At 44.1% G+C, this 24,217-nt stretch overlaps 1 protein-coding gene across 1 annotated transcript in view; it reads left to right on the forward strand.

The window, feature by feature from the left end:
• LOC142288551 (uncharacterized) overlaps positions 1 to 24,217 on the forward strand; it is a 109,372-nt gene that overhangs the window by 28,922 nt on the left and 56,233 nt on the right. The window contains exon 4 of the mRNA XM_075333520.1: positions 13,654 to 13,659. Coding sequence (XP_075189635.1) covers positions 13,654 to 13,659 — 6 coding nt within the window. The remainder of the gene's footprint in view (positions 1 to 13,653; positions 13,660 to 24,217) is intronic.

Raw genomic sequence — 24,217 nt, forward strand, 5'->3', positions numbered from 1 at the left:
CTCGGTTATCTGTGCTGTGTTCTGATCTATAGCTGCCAGACATTAGACCTCCTCTGACCATCCATTTTCCCTGATCCACTATCCTCCTGGTATTCTGACCCCAGACCTGACTACGCCTTTGTCTTTCCACTTCGTTCACGGCATGCTCTCTTTGTGTCTGTCCCTGGAACGTTTGGTAACCCTGCCTAACAGCTTGTCCGTGCAGTGACTAGCGTCACACACTGTTCCAATAAACCAAATAGATATCATTTAAGGCGGGCTTTGCACACTACGACATCGCAGGTGCGATGTCGGTGGGGTCAAATCGAAAGTGACGCACATCCGGCGTCACTTGCGATGTCGTAGTGTGTAAATCCTAGATGATACGATGAACGAGCGCAAAATCGTCGTCATCGTATCATCGCTGCAGCCTCCGACATTTCCATAATGCCGGGGGAGCGACAGGTACGATGTAGTTCCTCGTTCCTGCGGCCGCACACATCGCTGTGTGTGAAGCCGCAGGAGCGAGGAACTTCACCTTACCTGCCTCCCGGCTGCAATGAGAAGGACAGAGGTGGGCGGGATGTTTACATCCTGCTCATCTCCGCCCCTCCACTTTAATTGGCCGCCTGCCGTGTGACGTCACTGTGACGCCGCACGACCCGCCCCCTAAGGAAGGAGGCGGGTCGCCGGCCAGAGGGACGTCGCACGGCAGGTATGTGCGTGTAAAGCTGCCGTAGCGATAATAATCGCTACGGCAGCTTTCACTATATATCGAACGTGCGACGGGGGCGGGACTATCGCTGCAGCATCGGTAACACATTGTTACCGATGTTGCAACGTGCAAAGCCCGCCTTAGGTACTCAGATTAGCTCTATATCTGCAGGTAAACAGTGTTTTTGTAGCTGCCAGGTTTTCTTTAACCCCTTCTCGATATGTAACGTATTATTACATCCTATTACTTCTTGCGGGCTCAGAAGCCGAGTCTCCATTATTGCCAGCTTATGATATCTGTTTTATTCAGTGGATGTAAGCTTCACCCACTGCTGTTAACTTTTCGATCTTTGACCGCAGCATTCGCAGCACGCAGCCTATGGGGTACAACGTTCCACATATCCAACGCCCCCAGCAACGTTATCGTTGGCTGCAGATGGGTCGCCATAATAGCTGGGGGTCGGCTAAAGAAAAGTCTATGTTTCATGACGCCACCCACAGTGTGTGGTAAGGTGGAGTACCACCGCTGCTGATGGGAGTACCCAATGGCGTTGGGGTGAGCATCCAGGTGTTTAACCCCTCCATGGGTAGGGGGAATGCCCCGGGACTCGGTGATGATGACGGGGGAGTGCCGTTGGGGAGTTAAGGGTCACTGCGTACTCGCTCAGTGCAATAACGCTGACACCGACAACTTGTAAACCAAAGTTCTGAACACCGCTGCCGTTGGGGGAGCACGTTTTGGGTCCCGTTTTGCTGGGGTTGCTTGTTGGTCTGTAACCCTTTCATGGCACTGTGTCTTTACTCTTGTTGAATCCCTGTAGTATAGAACTAGTCGGGTCCCGCTCACCAATATGGCTAACTGGGTGAGCTTGCTCTCAGGGTTCACGCTTGGGATTTCCTGGACCGTATATGTGGAAAGTCCTATCCCCCTCGTTGCGCTAGTACCCTGATTTTGGAGAGGGTGGAGAACGGATCTTGAAGGCTCCATCCTCGTCGGGTGAATTCACAGGGCGCCTGAAGCTACTCCCCGCCCTAGGTTCCTTGTACCCTGCCGTGCCCTGGCCCCTGCCCGGAGGTGGCACAAGGCCGTCGGCTGCCCTCCTCAGCAGTTCCATGCCCCTTGTCACGATCCCCTGCAACCGGGGGTTCCAGCTCCTACCAGGCCCAGACCGTCTGCCACCTAGTAGTCTCAAGGAGCCCTGCTCCTGACCTCTCTCCTTCAACACTACTCCTCAACTGACTGCACCTGACCCCTGCTTAACCAACCCCCCCAAGTGGGCGGCCCTATTCCACTCAGGCCAACCACTGGTGGGTGTGGTGCAGAGTGTTCCTAGGATTTTACTTAGCTGTTCTTGGCAACACAGTTTGTTAAGGACCCGTAACCAAGGAGGAGTTGGGTACTGCGCAGAAGGGCAGATTGCACAATATCCTGTGACGTCCTGATAGGCCAAGGTGTCACACATACTTGATCTTTATAATTTAATTAGGACCACACACACAAAATCTTATATGTCCTATGCAAATGGCGACAACAAAATCTGGTGCCTGAACAGCGACCCACTATTCCTGAGAACCGCTGATCCAACCACCTTCCCTTCCGCAGAATGGCAACTCAAGCCTTATCCAAAGGTAAGAAGCTTACTCTTACAATATTCGAATTTGATACGTGGACAATTTTGAAACCTTTGTTTGCAGTTACAAAGGTCAGACATTTCCTACAGTTCTTGACCCAGTTTGCACACACTGCAGCAGGGATTTTGGTTCACTCCTCCATATAGGTCTTCTCCAGATCTTTTAGGTTTCTCGGCTGTCACTGGGCTGCATTGAGTTTCAGTTCCTTCCAAAGATTATCTATTAGGCTCAGGTCTTTAGTTGCCCTGTCTGTGTGTTTCGGGTCATCATCATGCTGTAAGACTCAGCCACGACCCATCTTCAGTGCTCTAATACTAATTCTATTTTGGTCTCACTTGACCACATGACCTTCTCCCATGCCTCCCTGGATCATCCAGATGGTCACTTGCAAGATTCAATAAATCACAAAAAGACCTCCGACACACCATAAAAGAATATGAAAAAAGACCTTGGATGGTGCTGAACATAATTTTTTTGAATCATAAAATACTGTCCCAACGTTTCGGTCCTAATAGGACCTTTCTCAAGGGCTCTTATCAGACTAGTGAGAAAAAAAGAAATCTATACAGAGTGTTACAAACAAAAATGGTACAATAGTCAATATCAGGACATGACATGAAAAAACATCCCATTACATGAACATGATGTAGATAAATCTCATATGTACATCAGAAATACAAATATTAGCACAAAACGTCCGAGTATAGAGTTTACAAAGATGCCTGAATAACAATAGGTCTAATGAATACATTTCATCAAGGATGAGTAAAAGAGACGAGAAGTATCTGACACGTGAACGTACCTAAAACATTAGAACCAGTGATCGTGTTGCACTAAGAGGAACAGTATGATGTCGTCATAGACGGGTGAACACTATACATATGGTCTAGATGAAAAAACATGTAAGAACCATTAGCAGATTATGTAAAAGGATGTAACCGTCAATGTAACGTGGGACATATACTCAATACCTGTAGGTATGCGATATACGGGGATGTCAAAACAACTGGTCTAGTTGTGCCAGAAGGAACCGTGTGATGACGTCTTTAGACTGAAAAGACTATGTATATAGTCTAAATGAAAAATATGCAAAATATGAGAGAGATCTGCATTGAGGTACAGTGTAACTGTCGGTATAACATAATGTGGAATAAAGGGGCATAGATGGTACCTGCTCGTATGTGGCAAAATGTCCAAGGTAGGCTCAGTACTGTGTGGTCACATAGCCTATTATGTCCATATGGGTAGGTATGGCCTAGAAAAAGAGGGGGATAAGGTATCCATATGTACTTATATCAAAATCACGTCAGGGAAGGAGGTGGAAAAAAACCTTAAATGAGTACCTGTCTGGGTGAGGTAGAGTGGAGAATTGTAGCCGTGTTATTTTGTATCACAGTAAGGAACATACATCAAGGGACCACATGTCTGATGCAGTAGAAGGAACCTTTAGTCAAGAGGGCATAAAAATGAGAGCAATGTGAATATATGGCGGGTATTCAATGACCCCATGTGGGCTTAAATATACATGTTATGATGTATCACCCTCAGCCGGTATCACATCACGTTAAGAATAAGGTTATGTAGTTCAAGACATTCCCTGGGGGATTTCTGTGTGAAGGGAAAAAGAGGGGGCAATGAGAGGCTGAAAAGTGGGACAGGGAGTAGTATATAAGAGACACAGTACCTTACAACGCAGAGGTCAAGAAGCAGTTCTGGAGCATATGGACAGTGCCTACATTCAAGAGAAATATACAGTGAACTACACTGAGTATGTGATCTATAATGACAACGTGAGAATCCATGTGGTGGACAGTACAAACCTGCGTCCGTAGGGACAGGGTCCTGGCTGGCAACTGCACCTGCATTATGATGGCTCAGGGTTTATAAAGGAGCTGCAGAGGGAGGGATGCTACTCACCTGCGTGTACTTCCTGATTTGGAAGTGGAACGCATCATTGGTTTGGTGGCACGCATGCTCACGCATGAGCAGAACGTATATCGTCCGCGCATGCGCATAGCGGAAGCGCGCTATGACACAGTGTTCAGAGATGACGGTGGTGGATAGTGGAACTGCAGCGCTGTTCCGCGCTTGCGCAGTAAGGTGGTGAGTGGTGATAGAGCTGCAGGGGAAAAGGAGTCTAACCTTATAATGACCTATGCAGTGCAGGATTTAGGTAACATGCAGTTCAAGTGACTTCTTAAAGGAAAAGTGAACCAGTGGATGGTTTGTGAAGAGCAGGTGGGTCACATGGTGAAAGGAGCCTAGAAAAATGGGAAAATGGAATTAATTGTATCCTAGTATAAGGGAAAATTGCAGATACATATAATATCACATACCGTCACGGGATGCATAAATATGGCAGTCACAACAATTACATATGCCAGTTACATTAACTTATTATGCACAGTAAAATGGAAAAAAACATAATCAGAAGAAGTTGAGAAAAACAAGGGGTAACCTAATTTAATAATAGACCTCGTAATCGTGATTTAACCTCTTAGGTTCGAGGGTGCCCAGCGCGAAAATCCAAAAGGCTTCTCTTTCTTTTAATTTGCGGATTCTGTCACCCCCTCTACGCATGTACGGGATGTGCTCAATAACCTGAAACCTCAGTTGGGCCACTGTATGATGGGCTATATGAAAGTGATGCGGAATGGGCAGTAGAAGTTGCCTGCACCGAATGGTAGATTTATGTTTACTTATGCGGTCCCGGATATGTTGGGTAGTCTCCCCGACATATCCAAGACCGCATGGACACTTGATTAGGTATATCACAAATGAAGATTCACAGGTATAAAAACCTCTAACGGGAAAAGTTTTACCTGTATGAGGGTGTGTAAATGTGTTTCCCTTGGTAAGATTGTTGCATTGGAGGCAGTGCAAGCAAGGGAAATTGCCCATTTTGGGGGTCCCTAGGAAGGTCTGGTGTGATTGGGTTGCTGATCCTATGTCCGCTTTGATCAGATTGTCCCTGAGGTTCCTTGCTCTCTTGTGACAGAATAGAGAAGGTGTACAGAATTCAGTGATTGAAGGGTATGTCTTTTGGAGAAGTGGCCAGTGTTTGGAAATGATGCCTTTAAAGATAGGTGAAAAGGGGTGGTAGGTTTGGACGCATGTAATGCGGGGTTTAATAGTATCCTGTTCATGGGTACGGGATGACCGATTGTATGCAATGGTAGCAGGGTAGCCTCGTGAAATGAATTTGTTACCCATTACATGGAATTGTGATATCTGTTGCTGGGGGTCGGAGACAATCCTCTCTATCCTCCTGTGTTCTGAAATGGGTAAAGCCTTCTTGATGTGTGAGGGATGGCAGCTTGAGTATAGTAAAAGACTGTTTTTATCAGTAGGTTTGACGTAAAGATCCGTACTGATATTACCCTCAAGTGATAATGAAACCATACTGTCCAAGAAGTTGATCTGGACAGGGTCACTGTGTACAGTAAACGTTAGGCCAGGCCTAAAGTAGCAAATGTCATGATGGAAGACTTTGAGGGAATCGGTGTCTCCATGCCAGATGACAAAAATATCATCGATATATCGTTTCCAGATAATGGCGTGTTTTGTCCAAAGTGTATGTTTGTATATGAATGTATCCTCAAAGTGTGCCATATAAATATTTACGTATGGAGGCGCCATATTTGACCCATGGCTGTACCCCGCTGCTGCATGTAGAATTGGTCCTCAAAGAGGAACAAATTGTGTCCCAGTACTAGTTGGAGTAGGTCCATGCAAAAAGTGTGTTGTGTTGGGGAGAAAATCTTATGTCGTTCCAGGAACCAATCAACCGCTTGAATACCGTCACTGTGCTCAATGCTGGTGTAAAGGCTATCCACATCAAGGGTCACAAGTAGGCAGTCGGGTGATATGGAGGTGAGGTTCCTAATATGTGAAAGAAAGTCTGAAGTATCCTTCAAATATGAAGGTATCAGGGGAATCAGAGGTGTCAGCATTTTATCTAAAGTAATGGCCAAAGGAGAGAGGATGGACTCTGTGGAGGCCACTATGGTACATCCTGGGGGTTTCTGTAAATTTTTATGTATCTTAGGTAAGATATAGAAAACTGGTATCACTGGATTGGTCTTGATGAGAAACTCTGCCATTTTCTTATCAATGATGCCCTGTAGGAGGTGGTAATCGACCTTATCTTTAATGAGATCGCGAATACGCGGAGTGGGGTCCCTAGAAACAGGTAAATATGTTGACGTGTCACTCAGTTGTCTATATATTTCCGACATATAATAGGTTTTATCTAGTACCACAATGGAGCCCCCTTTGTCGGCCAGCTTGATAATGTCTTTGTTGTCCTTGAGTCCCTTAATGGCCCTATCCTCCTCAGGAGTAATGTTGTTCTTGACTCTATAGTCGCCTTTCTCAATATCCCTAAGGGTACCATCACACTTTAGCGATGCAGCAGCGATCCGACCAGCGATCTGACCTGGTCAGGATCGCTGCTGCATCGCTACATGGTCGCTGGTGAGCTGTCAAACAGGCAGATCTCACCAGCGACCAGTGACCAGCCCTCAGCCAGCAGCGACGTACAAGCGACGCTGCCCTTGCACGGAGCCGGCGTCTGGAAGCTGCGGACACTGGTAACTAAGGTAAACATCGGGTATGGTTACCCGATGTTTACCTTAGTTACCAGCTCACACTGCTTAACTTAGCGTGTGCAGGGAGCAGGAGCCGGCACTGGCAGCGTGAGAGCTGCGGAGGCTGGTAACGAAGGTAAATATCGGGTAACCACCTTGGTTACCCGATGTTTACCTTGGTTACAGCTTACCACAGGCTGTCAGACGCCGGCTCCTGGTCCCTGCACATTCAGGATTGTTCCTCTCTCGCTGTCACACACAGCGATGTGTGCTTATCAGCGGGAGAGCAACAATAAAAAAACGAACCAGCACTGTGTGTAACGAGCAGCGATCTCACAGCAGGGGCCAGATCGCTGCTCAGTGTCACACACAGCGAGATCGCTAATGAGGTCACAAAAAACATGACTCAGCAGCGATCTCAGTAGCGATCTCGCTGTGTGTGAAGTACCCCTAAGTGTGGTGTTGATGTCATTAGAAACCAATGATATATAGGTCTCTACGGGATGGTACGATTTTGCGGGATTAAAGGTGCTAGAGTCTCAGATTGAGGTTGCGAAGGTAAAAAGTACCTGGGCTTTGGATGGCAGTGTCAGACGTTATGTCCTTATTAGAGGAAGAAAAATGGGCTTTGAGCCGTAGGGTCCTAAAGAAACGTCTCATCTCCTGGTCCAGAGGTATTCTTTGCAGCTTGAGATGGTGCATTTTCATGCATGAAGATGATTTTTCTCCAGAACGCATGTTTCTGCTTTTTGTACCATGGAAGAAAGTTATCAGTCAAAAACTCTATATACTTTGCAGAGGTTATTTTCACACCTTCAGGAACCTTAAAAGGGCCTCCCAGCTGTCTCCCCATGATTCCGGCGCAAAACATGACTCCTCCACCTCCTTGCTGATGTCGCAGCCTTGTTGGGACATGGTGGCCATCCACCAACCATCCACTACTCCATCCATCCGGACCATCCAGGGTTGCTCGACACTCATCAGTAAGCAAGACTGTTTGAAAATTAGTCTTCATGTATGTCTGGGCCCACGGCAACCATTTCTGCTTGTGAGCACTGGTTATAGGTGGCCGAATTGAAGATTTATGCACCACAGCAAGTCTTTGAAGAATCCTACACCTTGAGGTTCGAGGGACTCCAGAGGCACTAGCAGCTTCAGATATGTTTGCTGGTTTGTAATGGCTTTTTAGCAGCTGCTCTCTTAATCTGATGAACTTGCCTGGCAGAAACCTTTCTCATTCTGCCTTTATCAGCACGAACACGTATGTGCTCAGAATCAGCCACAAATCTCTTCACAGTACGATGATCACGCTTAGGTTTTCGTGAAATATCAACCTACATATGACCATTGGTCACTTCTTAAATTTTTAATATAATAAAGTCCAAAATAGACACAGGTATTTTATGTCAAATTATTATAACAAACTTTATTTATATTTTCTGGGACATTTAGTGAAGACCGTGTTAGATAAAACCCATTTGCAAACCCGTGCATAAAACTAGACAGGGCAGTGTGGTCAATTGTACAATATCCTCATATGAAAAATGGCTGAATGGGGGAATATATAATACTTAGATTAATACAATAAACTATGAAAATATCCGTATATTAATATATATCACAATATTCGTATGGTCCATTACAGTTCGTTATTCTACTATATCGTAAAGATCACCATGTGTGGTGTCATAAATAAATTACCCATAGAAACTATTGCTGATAGAGTCGTCACTATTAAGGCATATGACCTATATTGTTCTATAATAAGACAGGTAAGCTGTTATAAATATGGGTGTCACCATGTAAATATACACGTTTATGCAGATAAAATAAATACCGCATAGATGTTAAAATTGTATCCTATATACAGAATGTCATAAAGGACCATGTATATAGAGAGTATATAAAAGTTAGTGACAAATTAGATCAGAGATACCTTTTACAATATATCAAATAACACCATACACATATAAGATATTAACATATAGGAACAAATTGGCTCAAAAACATGAAGCTCTAGCGAAACGCGTGGAGGTGCAGGGCAGTGTGGTCGTGACTCATATGGCGGCAGCAGGTCTGTATCGTTAGACAGCATTAATTTCCACCATGGCTGCATCATGGCTCTAATGACCCTAATAACGATCAGGCCAACTTCAAGGATGTTTTTGAGCCAATTTGTTCCTATATGTTAATATCTTTTACGTGTATGGTGTTATTTGATATATTGTAAAAGGTATCTCTCATCTAATTTGTCACTAACTTTTATATATTCTCTATATACATGGTCCTTTATGACATTCTGTATATAGGATACCATTTTGATTTCTATGCTGTATTTATTTTGATGTGCATAAACGTGTATATTTACATGGTATTAACACTAGAAAAAAGAAGTGCTGATAGGATATTACCAGATGACACGAGTAATATATAAAAATATATACACTCACCTACTTTGGTTGTGAACGTCACAACCACTGTTTAAGCATGAGATAATGGCGTCTGCTGCAGCCTCACAAGGATGAGCATTTAAACAGGAGAAGAGAAGGGGTTAACGCCGCACATCAGCCAAATGAAGATGTAGAGTTGTTGATAAATTGATATCTTTTTTATTTCATAAGTCTACGTGTTTCGAGGTAGAAACGTCTTCCTCAGGACCAGAATATCAACAAAGCATGAAACAGATGGAGATAAGAGATTTATATACATATGGTGTACCCAGAACATCGCCTACTGATCGTCTGAAAAAATCAGCGGGCAGACAAACTGTTAGCGTGACACAGCATATCCCATTCAAGTATCAAACTATTATAGAAATAACATTTACATATATAGTTATACATGAACATGGCCCACAAACAATTGGAAACAAAAATTTTTTTACAAAAAAGAAAAATATAAAATAATTAAAAAATAAAAAAATATATAAATGTGTCTTTAAAGTGACTGGAACCTCTACATGGAAGCTTTATTCGTCAAATGTATACCACCACCTTAATGAACGCCACCACAGACCTTGCATCCATGTTAAAAAAAGGGAGGGCAGTAGGCGGTCTTCTGGGTACACCATATGTATATAAATCTGTTATCTCCATCTTTTTCATGCTTTGTTGATATTCTGGTCCTGAGGAAGAGGTTTCTACCTCGAAACTCGTAGACCTATGAAATAAAAAAGATATCAACTTATCAACAACTCTACATCTTCATTTGGCTGATGCGCGGCATTAACCCCTTCTCTTCTGTTTGAATGTATATTTACATGGTGACACCTATATTTATAACAGCTTACCTGTCTTATTATAGAACAATATAGGTCATATGCCTTAATAGTGACGACTCTATCAGCAATAGTTTCTATTGGTAATTTATTTGACACCACACATCTTTACAATATAGTAAAATAACGAACTGTAATGGACCATACGAATATTGTGATATATTAATATAAGGATATTTTCATAATTTATTGTATTAATCTAAGTATTATATATTCCCTCATTCAGCCATTTTTCATAGGAGGATATTGTACAATTGACCACACTGCCCTGTCTAGTTTTATGCACGGGTTTGCACATGGTTTTTATCTAACACTGTCTTCACTAAATGTCCCAGAAAATATAAATTAAAGTTTGTTATAATTTGACATAAAATACCTGTCTGTCTATTTTTGGACTTTATTATATTAAAAATTTAAGGAGTGACCAATGGTCATATGTAGGTTGATATTTACAAGTCGGGATCATGGTTAAAATATACATGACTTAATTTATAAAAATGGATCTGTCGATTCAATTTAGTGATCTATTTTCATGAAATATCTAATGTTTTCATCCCTTGTCCAAAGCATTGCACTATTTGATGCTTTTCGGCAGCAGAGATATCCTTTTTCTTTCCCATGTTACTTGAAAACTGTGTCCCGCTTAAGATTGTGGAGCATTCAGTTTTCCTTTTATTGGGCGTCACCTGGAAAACTAATTATCACAGGTATCTGAGATTGATTTCAGTGATCCAAAGAACCCTGAGATACAATACCATGAATAGGTTTCACTGAAAAAAAATGAAAAACCAATTTGCATAATAATTTGGAACATGGTGTAGTCCCTGGGACCTAAGCACAGTTCTTAAAGGGGTTAACGCAATCCCTATTTAAACTTCTGCCTTCCTCAACCCTGAGGATCCTTTCCTGGAAGACAGCCTTTTTGATAGCAATCACCACGGCCAGGCGTGTGGGTGAACTTCAGGCTCTTTCCCTACGGGAACCTTATATGAAGATTCTTGATGATAGGATTGTCTTCCATCTGGATCCATCGTTTCTTCCAAAAGTGGTGTCAGTCTTTTATAGAAACCAGGATATTATCTTACCATCTTTTTTTGCCAGAACACGGCTAACCAGAAAGAGATGGAATTCCATTCACTCGATGTGCGTAGAACGGAGGTACTCTACCTACAGAAGACCAAATCCTTCAGGAAGGATTCCAATCTTTTTATCCAGATTGTGGGTCGGAATGCTGGGAAAAAAGCGGTCAAAAGCACCTTATCCAACTGGATAAAAAACGCTATCAAAGAAGCATACTCTAACCAGGGCCACCTTCCTCTGGATCGCCTAACAGCTCATTCCACACGATCAATGTCGGTTTCCTGGGCCGAGAGGGTGAATGCTTCCATGGAACAGGTTGGCTGTCAAGGAAGGGTAGGAACTGGCGTGTTGGAATTCCACTTGTTGATCCTTTTGTTCTCTTGAAAGATAATCCACCAACAGTGGAGGCCGACATCTGCTCTCTAATAGAGAACACAAGTATATTTGGCCAAGCATTCATGTATGTGATAGTCAAAAGAGAGCTGTCGGACAAACAATTGTGGGGATTGGTTGTTTATGGGCCTTAATGGGTTTGTACGTGAAAACAAGTTGGTACCTCTCCATGGGCTAGGTGATAATTTGCTTATCAGAGTGCCCGATCACCAGGACCTCAGGACCCGCACTGATTGAGAAAATGGGGAATTTTTATCCATTACAGAATGGAACAATAAGATGGATGTCCAACCACTGCTCTAATCATTCTCAATATGGCTGCCAGAAAAGAAAAAACCAACAAATACAGAGAGAAAACTGGAGAAAAATGCGCCAATACGGTCTTATCCAGTAAAACAATCCGCGAGTGCAGGTGTATACACTCGCCTGGTAGGGTTGTTAAAGTCACAACTCCTAGAATTATCTTAGTAGAATGGCGAACAGCCGCAGCCCCGGAGGTAATCAATAGGAGCGTGAAACAGGACAATCAGATTTTTTTCTGCGCTATCACCAGGAGAAAAACGATGTTGATTACAGCATCTCTTTATTCTATGCACAGGTCAGGTCAACGCATTTCAGAGATCACAGTCTCCTTCATCAGGACATTAGAGAAAAATCAACATTCAAGTATGGCCGGGGTGAACCCTTATATATACAAGTACATACACGCCAGAGGACCGCCCGCTGTATTTCAAATACTGGCGGGATCTCTGACAGTTACAATAACGGATGTACAAATAACAGAACATATGCATCAAAACAAATGTATAATCGCCTTAATAAATAAAATGTAAAAACGCAACATTTGTGAGTATTTAATAACCAAAATTGAGAAAAATATTTGTGAATAAATAATTTAAATAGAAAACCGCTGTGAAAATTAAAATATATGGCTCTTGGGAGATGTCATAAACGGGTCTAGAACTTAGCATCATAGAGTAGGGCATATATATGGAGTAAGGAGGTTAGTACGCGGCACTATAGTGGCATATGAATTAGGTGCCTGCGAGTTATGGGTATAACGATAAAAATGCAATAAAGAAAAAATTGATGTCTGGGGTGCGAGGTACTGAAGTAAAGGGAGGCGACTGAAGATAAGTGTGGCATAGTTTTAACACAATCTCATAGTGGTGATAACTGTAACTGTTTAATTTCATTAGGGATTTGTTGTCTGTGTTTGTCTGGGGTACTGTGAAAAAGCAAAAAAAAAAAAAAAAAAAGTGTGTCTAGTGATTTAGTCAGTAGTATTAGCCACACCTGTTTCTAGAAGCTTCTAGCAGCTTCTAGTAGTCCTTGTAGAACTATATAAACCAGCCAGAGCTAGCGAGGCGCTGAGAGTGCGAGGTACTGAAGTAAAGGGAGGCGACTGAAGATAAGTGTGGCATAGTTTTAACACAATCTCATAGTGGTGATAACTGTAACTGTTTAATTTCATTAGGGATTTGTTGTCTGTGTTTGTCTGGGGTACTGTGAAAAAGCAAAAAAAAAAAAAAAAAAAAGTGTGTCTAGTGATTTAGTCAGTAGTATTAGCCACACCTGTTTCTAGAAGCTTCTAGCAGCTTCTAGTAGTCCTTGTAGAACTATATAAACCAGCCAGAGCTAGCGAGGTGCTGAGAGTGCGAGGTACTGAAGTAAAGGGAGGCGACTGAAGATAAGTGTGGCATAGTTTTAACACAATCTCATAGTGGTGATAACTGTAGCTGTTTAAGAAGAGAAGAGTCGCCGTAAGCTGATCGATTGCTGGGACTTGCCGGGTCTCGCTGTTTGAGGACATCGCAAAACCGCGCGCCTAACGGCGCGCGACTTTCGCCTGTCATACGCTACATCAGCATTATGGAAGAGAAGAAAATCCACATGGTCACCTGCAACACATGCTACATGTTTACGGATCTGCCGCACAAGAAATTCAACTTCACCTGTCAAAAGTGCAAACTTGTTGCCCTCTTAGAGGAAAAGGTGCGGGGACTGGAAGAAAGAATAGCAACTTTGAAGCTAATTAAAGAACATGAGGACTTCTTGGACGAGGCAGAAGCAACAATTCAGGATATGGAAAGTGAGAAAAGCTTCAGAACACATACAGAGGCTGAAAAGTGGACACATGTGACGAAAAGAAGCCAGCGGATCAAGTGGTCGGCACCACCCACACAGCTTAGCAACCAATATGAAGCCCTCATGCTGGAGAACGAAAATGGCACAGCTCAGGATGATACCGTCTCTACAGGAGAAGACACAGTATCATCAAAAGAAGTTACTTTGTCAACAAAAGCAGAAACAAAAGACACTCAAAAGCACTCAGGAGCAACAAGCAGTGCGTCCAGAAAGAAAAGAAGAGTGGTAGTTATGGGCGACTCACTACTAAGAGGCACGGAGGCAACTATCTGCAGGCCGGACATAACCGCACGAGAAGTATGCTGCCTCCCGGGAGCAAAAATCAAGGATGTGGCCAACAGGATACCAACTATCCTTGGATCCAAGGACGAATACCCGTTCCTATTGATACATGTAGGAACAAACGACACGGCAAGAAATGATCTGCCAACTATTTGTGAAGACTTTGAAATTCTGGGGAAGAAAATAAAGGAACGGAACGTACAGGTTGTTTTCTCATCAATCCTCCCAGTCGATGGCCATGGTGTCAGAAGATGGAATAGGATACTAGATTTGAACAACTGGCTACGACGGTGGTGCAGGCAGCAAGGATTTGGATTCTTAGACCATGGAGTGAATTACCTCTACGATGGACTTCTCGCAAGAGACGGGATACACCTCACAAAACCTGGGAAACACACGTTCGCCAGAAGGCTTGCCACACTCATCAGGAGGGCTTTAAACTAGAAGAAGAGGGGATGGGAGAAAAAACAGCAGACAAGAACATGCAACAGAAGGACAAACTAATCAAGGATACTAGATGCCGTAAAGAGGACCCAAGACAGGGTAATCAGAAGGAAGCTAAGAAAAGGGGAGCAAAACATCTTTCCTGCATGCTGACCAATGCAAGAAGCCTGACCAATAAGATGGAGGAATTGGAGCTGGTAATGTATGAGGAGAAATACGACATAGTAGGAATAACTGAGACATGGTTAGATGATAGTTATGACTGGGCGGCTAACCTGCAAGGATATGAATTGTTTAGGAGGGATCGTAAAAAAAGGAAAGGGGGTGGAGTCTGTCTATATATAAAGTCCAGTTTAAAGCCCAGACTAAGAGAAGATATTCAAGAGGGAAATGAAGAGGTGGAGTCTCTATGGGTGGAGATACAAGGAGGGAAAACTAATAAAATCCTCATAGGGGTTTGTTATAAGCCACCAAATATAACAGAAACCACTGAAAATGTATTATTGAAACAAATAGACAAAGCAGCAAATCACAATGAGGTGATTATTATGGGGGACTTCAATTACCCCGATATAGACTGGGAAACTGAAACCTGTGTATCTCAGAAAGGAAACCGGTTTCTGTCAGTAACTAAGGATAATTATCTGTCCCAACTTGTGCCGGGCCCAACTAGAGGGGCAGCCCTTCTGGACTTAATTTTAAGCAACAGGCCAGATAGAATAACAGACGTACGAGTGGATGGGCACCTAGGGAATAGTGACCACAATATAATACAATTCCACTTGTCCTTTAGTAAGGTGCCTTGGAGGGGGGTTACAAAAACGCTGAATTTCAGGAAAGCAAAGTTTGATCAACTTAGAGAAGACCTTCGCCAAATTGATTGGGACAATGTCCTCAAAAATGGGAGCACAGAAAATAAGTGGGAAATTTTTAAATCGGTATTAAACACCCACTGCGAGCTAGCCATACCATACAGAAATAAAAGGGCTAGGAACAGGAGAAAACCAATGTGGCTTAATAAGGATGTAAAAGGGGCAATGAATAATAAGAAAAAGGCATTTAAAAAGCTAAAACAAGAAGGCAGCGAGGAAGCATTAAAAATATATAGAGAAAAAAATAAAATGTGTAAAAAACAAATATATTTAGCAAAAGTAGAAACTGAGAGACTCATTGCTAAGGAAAGCAAAACAAATCCCAAACTATTCTTTAATTATATAAACAGAAAAAAGATTAAAATTGATGGTGTTGGCCCTTTAAAGAATAATGAGGGTAAAATCATAGAAAGCGATGTGGGAAAAGCAAATGTTTTAAATACTTTTTTCTCAACTGTGTTCACACAGGAAAAGCATATGCCAGGGGAAATGCAGAGTGATCATGTAAATGCCCCATTAAGTGTGACCTGCCTAACCCAGGAAGAAGTGCAGAACCGACTTAGTAACATTAAAATTGACAAATCACCAGGCCCTGATGGCATTCACCCTCGGGTATTAAGGGAGTTAAGTAATGTGATAGACAGGCCTCTATTCCTTTTATTTAAAGACTCTATAGAAACTGGGTCTGTTCCACTGGATTGGCGGCTAGCAAATGTGGTACCAATATTCAAAAAAGGGTGCAAAAGGGAACCTGGAAACTATAGGCCGGTAAGCTTAACATCTGTTGTGGGTAAAATGTTTGAAGGGTTTTTAAGGGATACTATTATGGAATGTCTCAATGTTAATAACTGTTTAACTCCATATCAACATGGATTTATGAAGGATCGCTCCTGTCAAACTAACCTGATCAGCTTCTATGAGGATGTAAGCTCTCACATGGACCGAGGAGAATCATTGGATGTCATTTATCTCGACTTCGGTAAAGCATTTGACACTGTCCCACATAAAAGACTGCTAAGTAAAATGAGAAAGCTTGGGCTCGGGGAAAATGTGTGTAGATGGGTAGGTAGCTGGCTTAGTGGTAGAAAACAAAGAGTGGTTATTAATGGTGCATACTCAGATTGGGCCAGGGTTACTAGTGGGGTGCCACAGGGGTCTGTATTGGGCCCCCTACTATTTAATATATTTATTAATGATCTGGTGGATGGTTTACAGAGTAAAATATCAGTATTTGCAGATGATACAAAACTATGTAAGGTAGTTAACACAAAGGAGGACAGTTTGCAACTACAGATGGACTTGAGTAAATTGGAGAATTGGGCTGAAAAATGGCAAATGAGGTTTAACACAGATAAGTGTAAGGTTATGCACATGGGAAGGAGAAACAGATGCTACGATTACTTACTAAATGGGAAACTGCTGGGGAAATCAGACATGGAAAAAGACTTAGGCATCTTAGTGAATAAGAATCTAAATTGGAGTGCCCAGTGTCAGGCAGCAGCCACCAAAGCAAATAGGGTCATGGGATGCATTAGAAGAGGTCTGGGGGCACGAGATGAAAACATCATTCTCCCTCTGTACAAATCACTCGTCAGACCACACTTGGAGTATTGTGTGCAATTTTGGGCGCCGGTGCTCAAGAAAGACATAACTGAACTTGAAAGGGTTCAGAGGCGGGCTACTAAAATAATAAATGGAATGGGTGCATTACAATACACGGAAAGGTTATCAAAATTAGGTCTATTTACTCTAGAAAAGAGAAGACTTAGGGGAGACCTAATAAATATGTACAAATATATCAGAGGGCCATATAGAGATCTCTCCCATGATCTGTTTGTACCAAGGACTATGACAAGAACAAGGGGGCATTCTTTTCGATTGGAGGAAAGAAAATTCCTACATCAGCATAGAAGAGGGTTCTTCACGGTAAGAGCAGTGAGGCTCTGGAACTCTCTTCCTGAGGAAGTGGTGATGGCCAACTCACTGAATGAATTTAAGAGAGGAATGGATGCATTTCTTGTTAGCAAAAGTATAGAAGGTTATAAATAGCATAATCTTACAGGTAGATAGAAGAGCGACCAAGATTATTAGAGGAATGGGTGGGCTGCAATACCAAGACAGGTTATTAAACTTGGGGTTAGTTAGTTAGGAAAAACAAAGGCTTAGGGGGGATCTAATCACAATGTATAAATATATGAGGGGACAGTACAGAGACCTTTCCAAAGATCTCTTTACACCTAGGCCTGCGACTGGAACACGGGGGCATCCGCTACGTCTTGAGGAACGAAGGTTTAATCATAATCACAGATGAGGATTCTTTACTGTACGAGCAGTGAGACTATGGAGCTCTCTGCCGTATGATGTTGTAATGAGGGATTCACTAGTAAAATTTAAGCAGAGCCTGGATGCATTTCTTGAAAAATGTAATATTACCAGTTATGTATATTAGATTTTATGACAGGGTGTTGATCCAGGGAACTAGTCTGATTGCCGTATGTGGAGTCAGGAAGGAATTTTTTTCCCCATTGGAGCTTATTTGACACATTGGGGGTTTTTTGCCTTCCTCTGGATCAACATGTTAGGCTACGGGTTGAACTAGATAGACTTAGAGTCTCCCTTCAACCTTAAAAAAACTATGAAACTATGAAGATAATAATACCAAAGAATGTGTGATTGCAATCATTTTCAGGAAGAAACTGAGTATTCTCTGACAGAATTGCAGGGGTGCCAATACTTTGAGAGCACTGTACTTATTTTCCCCACTTTATATTTTTAGATAGCAATAAAACAAACTTTGCACAAATCTATAGTACAGATGACAAATATAGAGTTTGCAAAATATGTAATTAGATAGATTTACTTTGATTTTTCCCTTTCGCCCATGACAGCACCACCTAAGAGATAGGGTCCGCCCACATCAGGACAGGAAACCCACTGATAAAAAGGCGGTACCTCTCCTCCACATCAGTTTGGTTTTCTGTGCTGATGGGACAACCCATGGATTCTCCCGGGTCTGACCCGGTGTGGAAGTTTGGTTTCTTACCAAAAGCTGGCATTCGGGCCTGGATGCACCTCCCCAGGGCTTCGGCTGTCTGCGGTGGTGGGCGCGGGCGCTCTGCTCTGCATCGCCCCAAGCTATGTGATCCTCACACGGAGCCCGCGAGACGGACGCCCTGCTGACGGAACGCCGGGGTGAAAAGGAAGTGACGCGGCACCCGGAAGTTAATCACCTGTGCATGTGCAAGGTGTTCCAAGATGGGGGCGCCCAGTAAACGGATTTCAGGTGGGAAATTTGAACCAAGGAGGTATGAGGAGTCACCTTCGCTGCATTCTGGGGAGTATGACTTCTCCCCTATTCAGGATGGAAGACAACTCTCCTCCAGAGCAGGATGTGCTGGAACAGCATACAGATTCCCAGGGCAGCGAGGGGAGCGCTCCTCCGGCAGGGCTAGTCCGTCCAGTCCGGCAAGTCGACATTCCAGGGGATCTAAGAAATCCAAATCTGGAAGTCATAAACTGCCTCCGAAACTGGTACCAGATCTGCCATCTTGGGGGGTGAGTGTCTGCTGCAGCATTTCATTGTTTAAAAGTCCCCCTAATGTTCCCTTCTTTCTTCAGGAGGTACCTCTAAGAGGAATCCTAGGAATTGTGGGGTTTACAAGGACAGTCTATCCTCAGATTACCAAGGGGGCCTTGTCCCACCTGTCTCAGACCCCCAACACCCATCCGTTTTTTTTTGTACATGTGCAGTACGTATTTGCACGTACCGGAGACACGTACACACGGAGACCCATTCTGAGGATGGGGAGCCCCACGTTATGGGGAGCCCCCCAGCCTAACAATATCAGTCAGCAGCCGCCCAGAATTTCCGCATACATTATAAGCGACAGTTCTGGGACTGTACCCGGCTCTTCCCGATTTGCCTTGGTGCATTGGCATTCGGGGTAATAAGGAGTTTTTGGCAGCCAATAGCTGCCAATAAGTCCTAGATTAATCATGTCAGGCATCTCCCCGAGATACCTTCCATGATTAATCTGTAAATTACAGTAAATAAACACACACACCCGAACAATCCTTTATTAGAAAAAACCCCACTAACAAATTGCCTTATTCACCAATTTTATAAGCCCGAAAAAGCCCTCCATGTCCGGCGTAATCCAGGATGGTCCAGCGTCGCTTCCAGCTGTGCTGCATGAAGGTGACCGGAGCTGCAGAAGACACCGCCGCTCCTGTCAGCTCCACGCAGCTGTCACTGAGGTTACTCGCGGCCAACGCTGAATACAGCTGATCGCGCTATTCCCTTCATTAGCTGCGTGGAGCTGACAGGAGCGGCGGTGTCTTCTGTTATAATATGGGGGAACCACATCCACTATTCTCTATTGTCAACCTTAACAGGCTAGGTAAGAAACTATTGTAATATGGAAACTAACGTCTATTGTTCTCTGTTCTCAGCCATTCAAGCTGGGGAAAAAAACAACGGGGTAATCTTAGTAGAAGGAAACTGCATCTCTTACTCTTTGGTTTTGGCTTATGTATGGAAGCACCAAGCCTCAAGGCTAAGTTGAGAGATATTAGCCGTGCTGAAGTCAGGGAAACACATAAACAATCCACTAGGAATGATGGGGGAACTTCAGATAAATCAGGCGGCTCTGAACGGGGTTCCAGAAAATTTTCACCTGCCTCTTCCTCAGCCTTGGATTCCTCATCTTCCTCAGACGTGGACGGCAGACTATGCTTCCCATCCTCTGAGGTGACACCCCTAGTGGAAGCTGTCCAATCCACTATGGGGCTGGTGGATGATAAAGATCCTGAATCCACACAAGACCTCATGTTGGAGGCCTGGAATGCAGGTCCATGGTACCTGGAAGGCTGCAGCAGGGGCTCTTCGCCCGGCGGTGGCAGGTACATGTGTAACAAGGTCCATAATGGTCTGGGTCCAACAATTAGAAGACTAACTTAAGGGTACCGTGTCTAGTAAGGACATTATTTCCTCATTTCCACGTATACAGGGGGCGGCAGACTTCTAGCGGATGCTTCCATCGACTCGCTCAAATTATCTGCAAAGGTAGCAGCTCTTTCCAATTCAGCCAGAAGGGCCCTATAGTTGAAATGCTGGAAGGGAGACGTACAGTCCAGGAACAGACTATGCAGGATACCTTGTGAAGGAGACTTTTTGTTTGGATCACAACTGGATGACCTTCTGTCCAAAGCGGCAAACAAACAAGGATTTCCAGCTGTAAGAACTCCATTCCCTCGTAGCCGTCCGTTTCAGAGGAAGCAATTTTCCATAAGGAGCCTCCCAGAGACCAGAACTCCTGGAAGGATAGACGGAGGGGTCCTCAGGATTATGTTTGATCCATCATCCTCTACCAAGCCACGAGGCCTTCAATGACTCCACCATCCCAGTGGGGGGGGAGGCTCTCCCTCTTCCTTGAGACTGTTTCCTCCAGCCCGTGGATTCTACAGATCATTGCAAAAGGGCTGACATTACAACTGGAGTCGCCCCCTCGGGGGTATTTTATTGTAACATCTATATGACAGGGAGAGAAAAGAATAGTGATCTCCATCTTAGAGCACTTAGGGTGGATCATAAAACAGGAAAAATCTAGAACGCAAACCTCAACAGTGTCGGTCTTTCTTGGGGCTGATCCTGGATTCAGTCGCTCAGAAGTCTTTTCTCCTGGAGGAGCAGATACTGAAGTCTCAATCCCTGGTCACCTTGGCGATTGAAAAACCAGTCATGACCCTCAGACAGGCTATGTTTCTTGTGGGGACCCTCACATCCTGCATCCCCACGGTTCCTTGGGCTCAGATAGATATGAGATCCCTTCAGATGGAGGTCCTGGTCTGACAGCAACAGTCAGGAGGCTTCTTGTTTTTGAGACTCTGCTTGGATCCAAAGGTGTTGCTTTCTCTGTCCTGGTGGCAGGACTTAACTCTATTGTCCGCAGGGGTGTCCGGGTGTCCCAACATCATGGATATCATCCCAACAGATGCAGGTCACTTAGACTGGGGAGCTTACCTGAGAACTCTCCTGTTACAAGGACTATGGGACGATCATGTGAGGACTCAGTCCTCGAACTTCAGTGAACTAACTGCAATAAAATCAGCCAGGGATCATCCCATGACAATAGATGCAATGCCAATCTCCTGGTCACAGGGTCTTCTATATGCCTTTCCACCCCTGGTTCTTCTTCCGGCGGTGCTCAGGAAGGTTCAGGAAGACAAGGCCCTCATTATCCTCATAGCTCACTTCTGGCCAAAAAGAGCCTGGTTCTGTTGGCTCCAAAGACTGGCAATATCAGACCCTTGGATACTGCCGGACAGGACAGATCTACTAGTCCAGGGACCAATGTGCCAACCCAAGGCTCCTACCCTCCACTTGACAGCATGGCATTTGCAAGGCGGCTGCTCCTAGCACAGGGATTCTCCTGAGAATTTAGTAGAACTCTCCTTAAAAGTAGGAATCCGGTCGCCACTGGTATTTATTGAAGGGTCTGGTGAAAAATCCAGCAAGTTTCCTGGGCACAGATTGGGGGTCCCCCTCTCTTCCCGGCCATCCTGGAAATCCTTCAGTAAGGGTTGGATTGAACTTATCCACTAGCACCTTGAAGGTACAAGTTTTGGCCCTAGGAGCCCTCTATAAACATAACCTCAGAGAATAGATGGATTAGCAGGTTCATTAAATCCTGTGCTAGAGCGACTCCTGTCCCTTCTCCTTGCATGCCTCCCTGGGATTAAATCTTGTCCTTGATGCCCTTATAGACACCCCATTGAGCCCCTTTCAGATGTTCCCTCCAAGACCCTGAAGGTAGTACTACTCATTGCTTGACGTCCGCTAGACGGGTGGGTGACCTACAGGCGCTCTCCATTGTCCATCCATATACCCAAATTTTGGTCAGTAAGGTGGTATTGCGTACAGATCCCTCATAGCCTAAAGTGGTCAAGCCCTTCACAGGTCCCAGAAATTTATACTGCCTTCCATTGTGACCCTCCTTCCAATGACAAAGTGGACAGGCTCCATAGCTTGGATCCCCCAGACTTTCCCTAGAACGTATCTACAAGCACCTTGGCTAGGTGAGCCCGGGATGCTATGTCACTGACCTACTCAGCTAAGGGGGTGCCAGTTCCCCTGCAGATTAGGGCCTTTCCACTGGGTCACTTTCTACTACTTGGGCTGAGCGGGCAGAGGTGTCTATTGATCAGATATGCAGGGCCGCCACTTGGTCCTCTTCCTCTACCTTTTTCTGTCACTATAGACTTGACTTGTCCTCCACGGCCGACCCTTCTTGGTAGACGGGTATTACAGGCGGTGGTCCCTCCCTTAGGTGATTGGTCTCTAGAATCTCTCAGGTGGTCCTGTCATGGGCGAAAGGGAAAAATCTTAATTACTTACCGGTAATGGGATTTTCAGAAGCCCATGACAGCACCCTTAGTTCCCCCCTATGCACTGGTTATGGGAACCCTTCGGGGAGTGTTAGAGTTAATGGTGTATTCCTTTGGTGGTGGTGTGATTAACATTTTTGTTTGTGTTTTGCTGGTCCTCTCTGGCTCTGTAAACCTACTGATGTGGAGGAGAGGTACCGCCTTTTTATCAGTGGGTTTCCTGTCCTGATGTGGGCGGAACCTATCTCTCAGGTGGTGCTGTCATGGGCTTCTGAAAATCCCATTACCGGTAAGTAATTAAGATTTTCCAATCTCAGGCTTTTCTTAGGTACAGCTCACTAAATGTTTCACATAAGATTGCTTCAGTCTATGAAGAGGGGAGGAGGGAGGAAGCAAGTTTGTGGTGTATCATATATGCTCCAGGGACAAAGAAACTGATAACAGAGCTAATAACTTGATGTTTTGGCTTCTATACCTACACAAGTCCTCATATAAGTCCTCATCAATCCTGTTGCTGTATTTTCCCTGTATATTGTATGTATATTGTATAGAAGCTATCCTCCCAAAAGTACATGTGCTCAAAGAAAAAACAAGCATCAAGCATACAGAGAGGACATACAGTATACTGGACTATTGATTTATGCACAGTTTATTGAAAGTTTAAATATGCTTTAAGAAGTAATGACCTTAATCTTGTTATCCCGTTCACTCTAGCAGTTCTGAGATGAGTGCGGCCTTCCTTCTTTCTGAGTGTGGTTACTTTTTAGCCTTGCCTGTAGAGGAGGAGCTTCACTGGTGCTCAAGTGCAGCACAGACTTATCTCAGCTGAGACAAAGCCTAGATCCTCAGGCTACATACATTCACACACAGCGTTTCTGCAGATCCGTTTTTTGCAGTGAAATGCAGTGACTCTGGGCATTACAGCAAAGTCAATGGGTTTCAAGATATGACATTCAGACACATCGTTTTGTGAGGATCTGTTTTTGGGCTCAAAAATGGATCCTCACAAAAAATGAGCATGTCAGATTGTGTGGCGTTTTTCTAATCTGCTTTTGCTATTGAAAACATTATCTATGAGCTCAAAAACTTTTCAGGTGATGCAGTTTTTTAAAAAGCTGATCTGCTTTTGCAGCTGAAAAACATATCCTCAAAAAACACAGCAAAAGCGCTGTGTGTGAATGTAGCCTTAAGGCTGCTTTACACGGTACGACGATTGTAAACCAATTGTGACCAATTTCACAATCGATCGTACCCGCCCCCGTCCTTTTTGCGTCACGGGCAAATCGCTGCCCGTGGCGCACAAGGTCGGTAACCCCCCATCACACGTACTTACCTCCCGTCCGACCTCGCTGTGGGCAGCGAACGTCCACTTCCTGAAGGGGGAGGGACGTTCGGCGTCACAGCGACGTCACGCGGCAGCC

Source organism: Anomaloglossus baeobatrachus, unplaced genomic scaffold (genome assembly GCF_048569485.1).
Source record: "Anomaloglossus baeobatrachus isolate aAnoBae1 unplaced genomic scaffold, aAnoBae1.hap1 Scaffold_84, whole genome shotgun sequence".
Lineage (NCBI taxonomy): Eukaryota > Metazoa > Chordata > Amphibia > Anura > Aromobatidae > Anomaloglossus > Anomaloglossus baeobatrachus.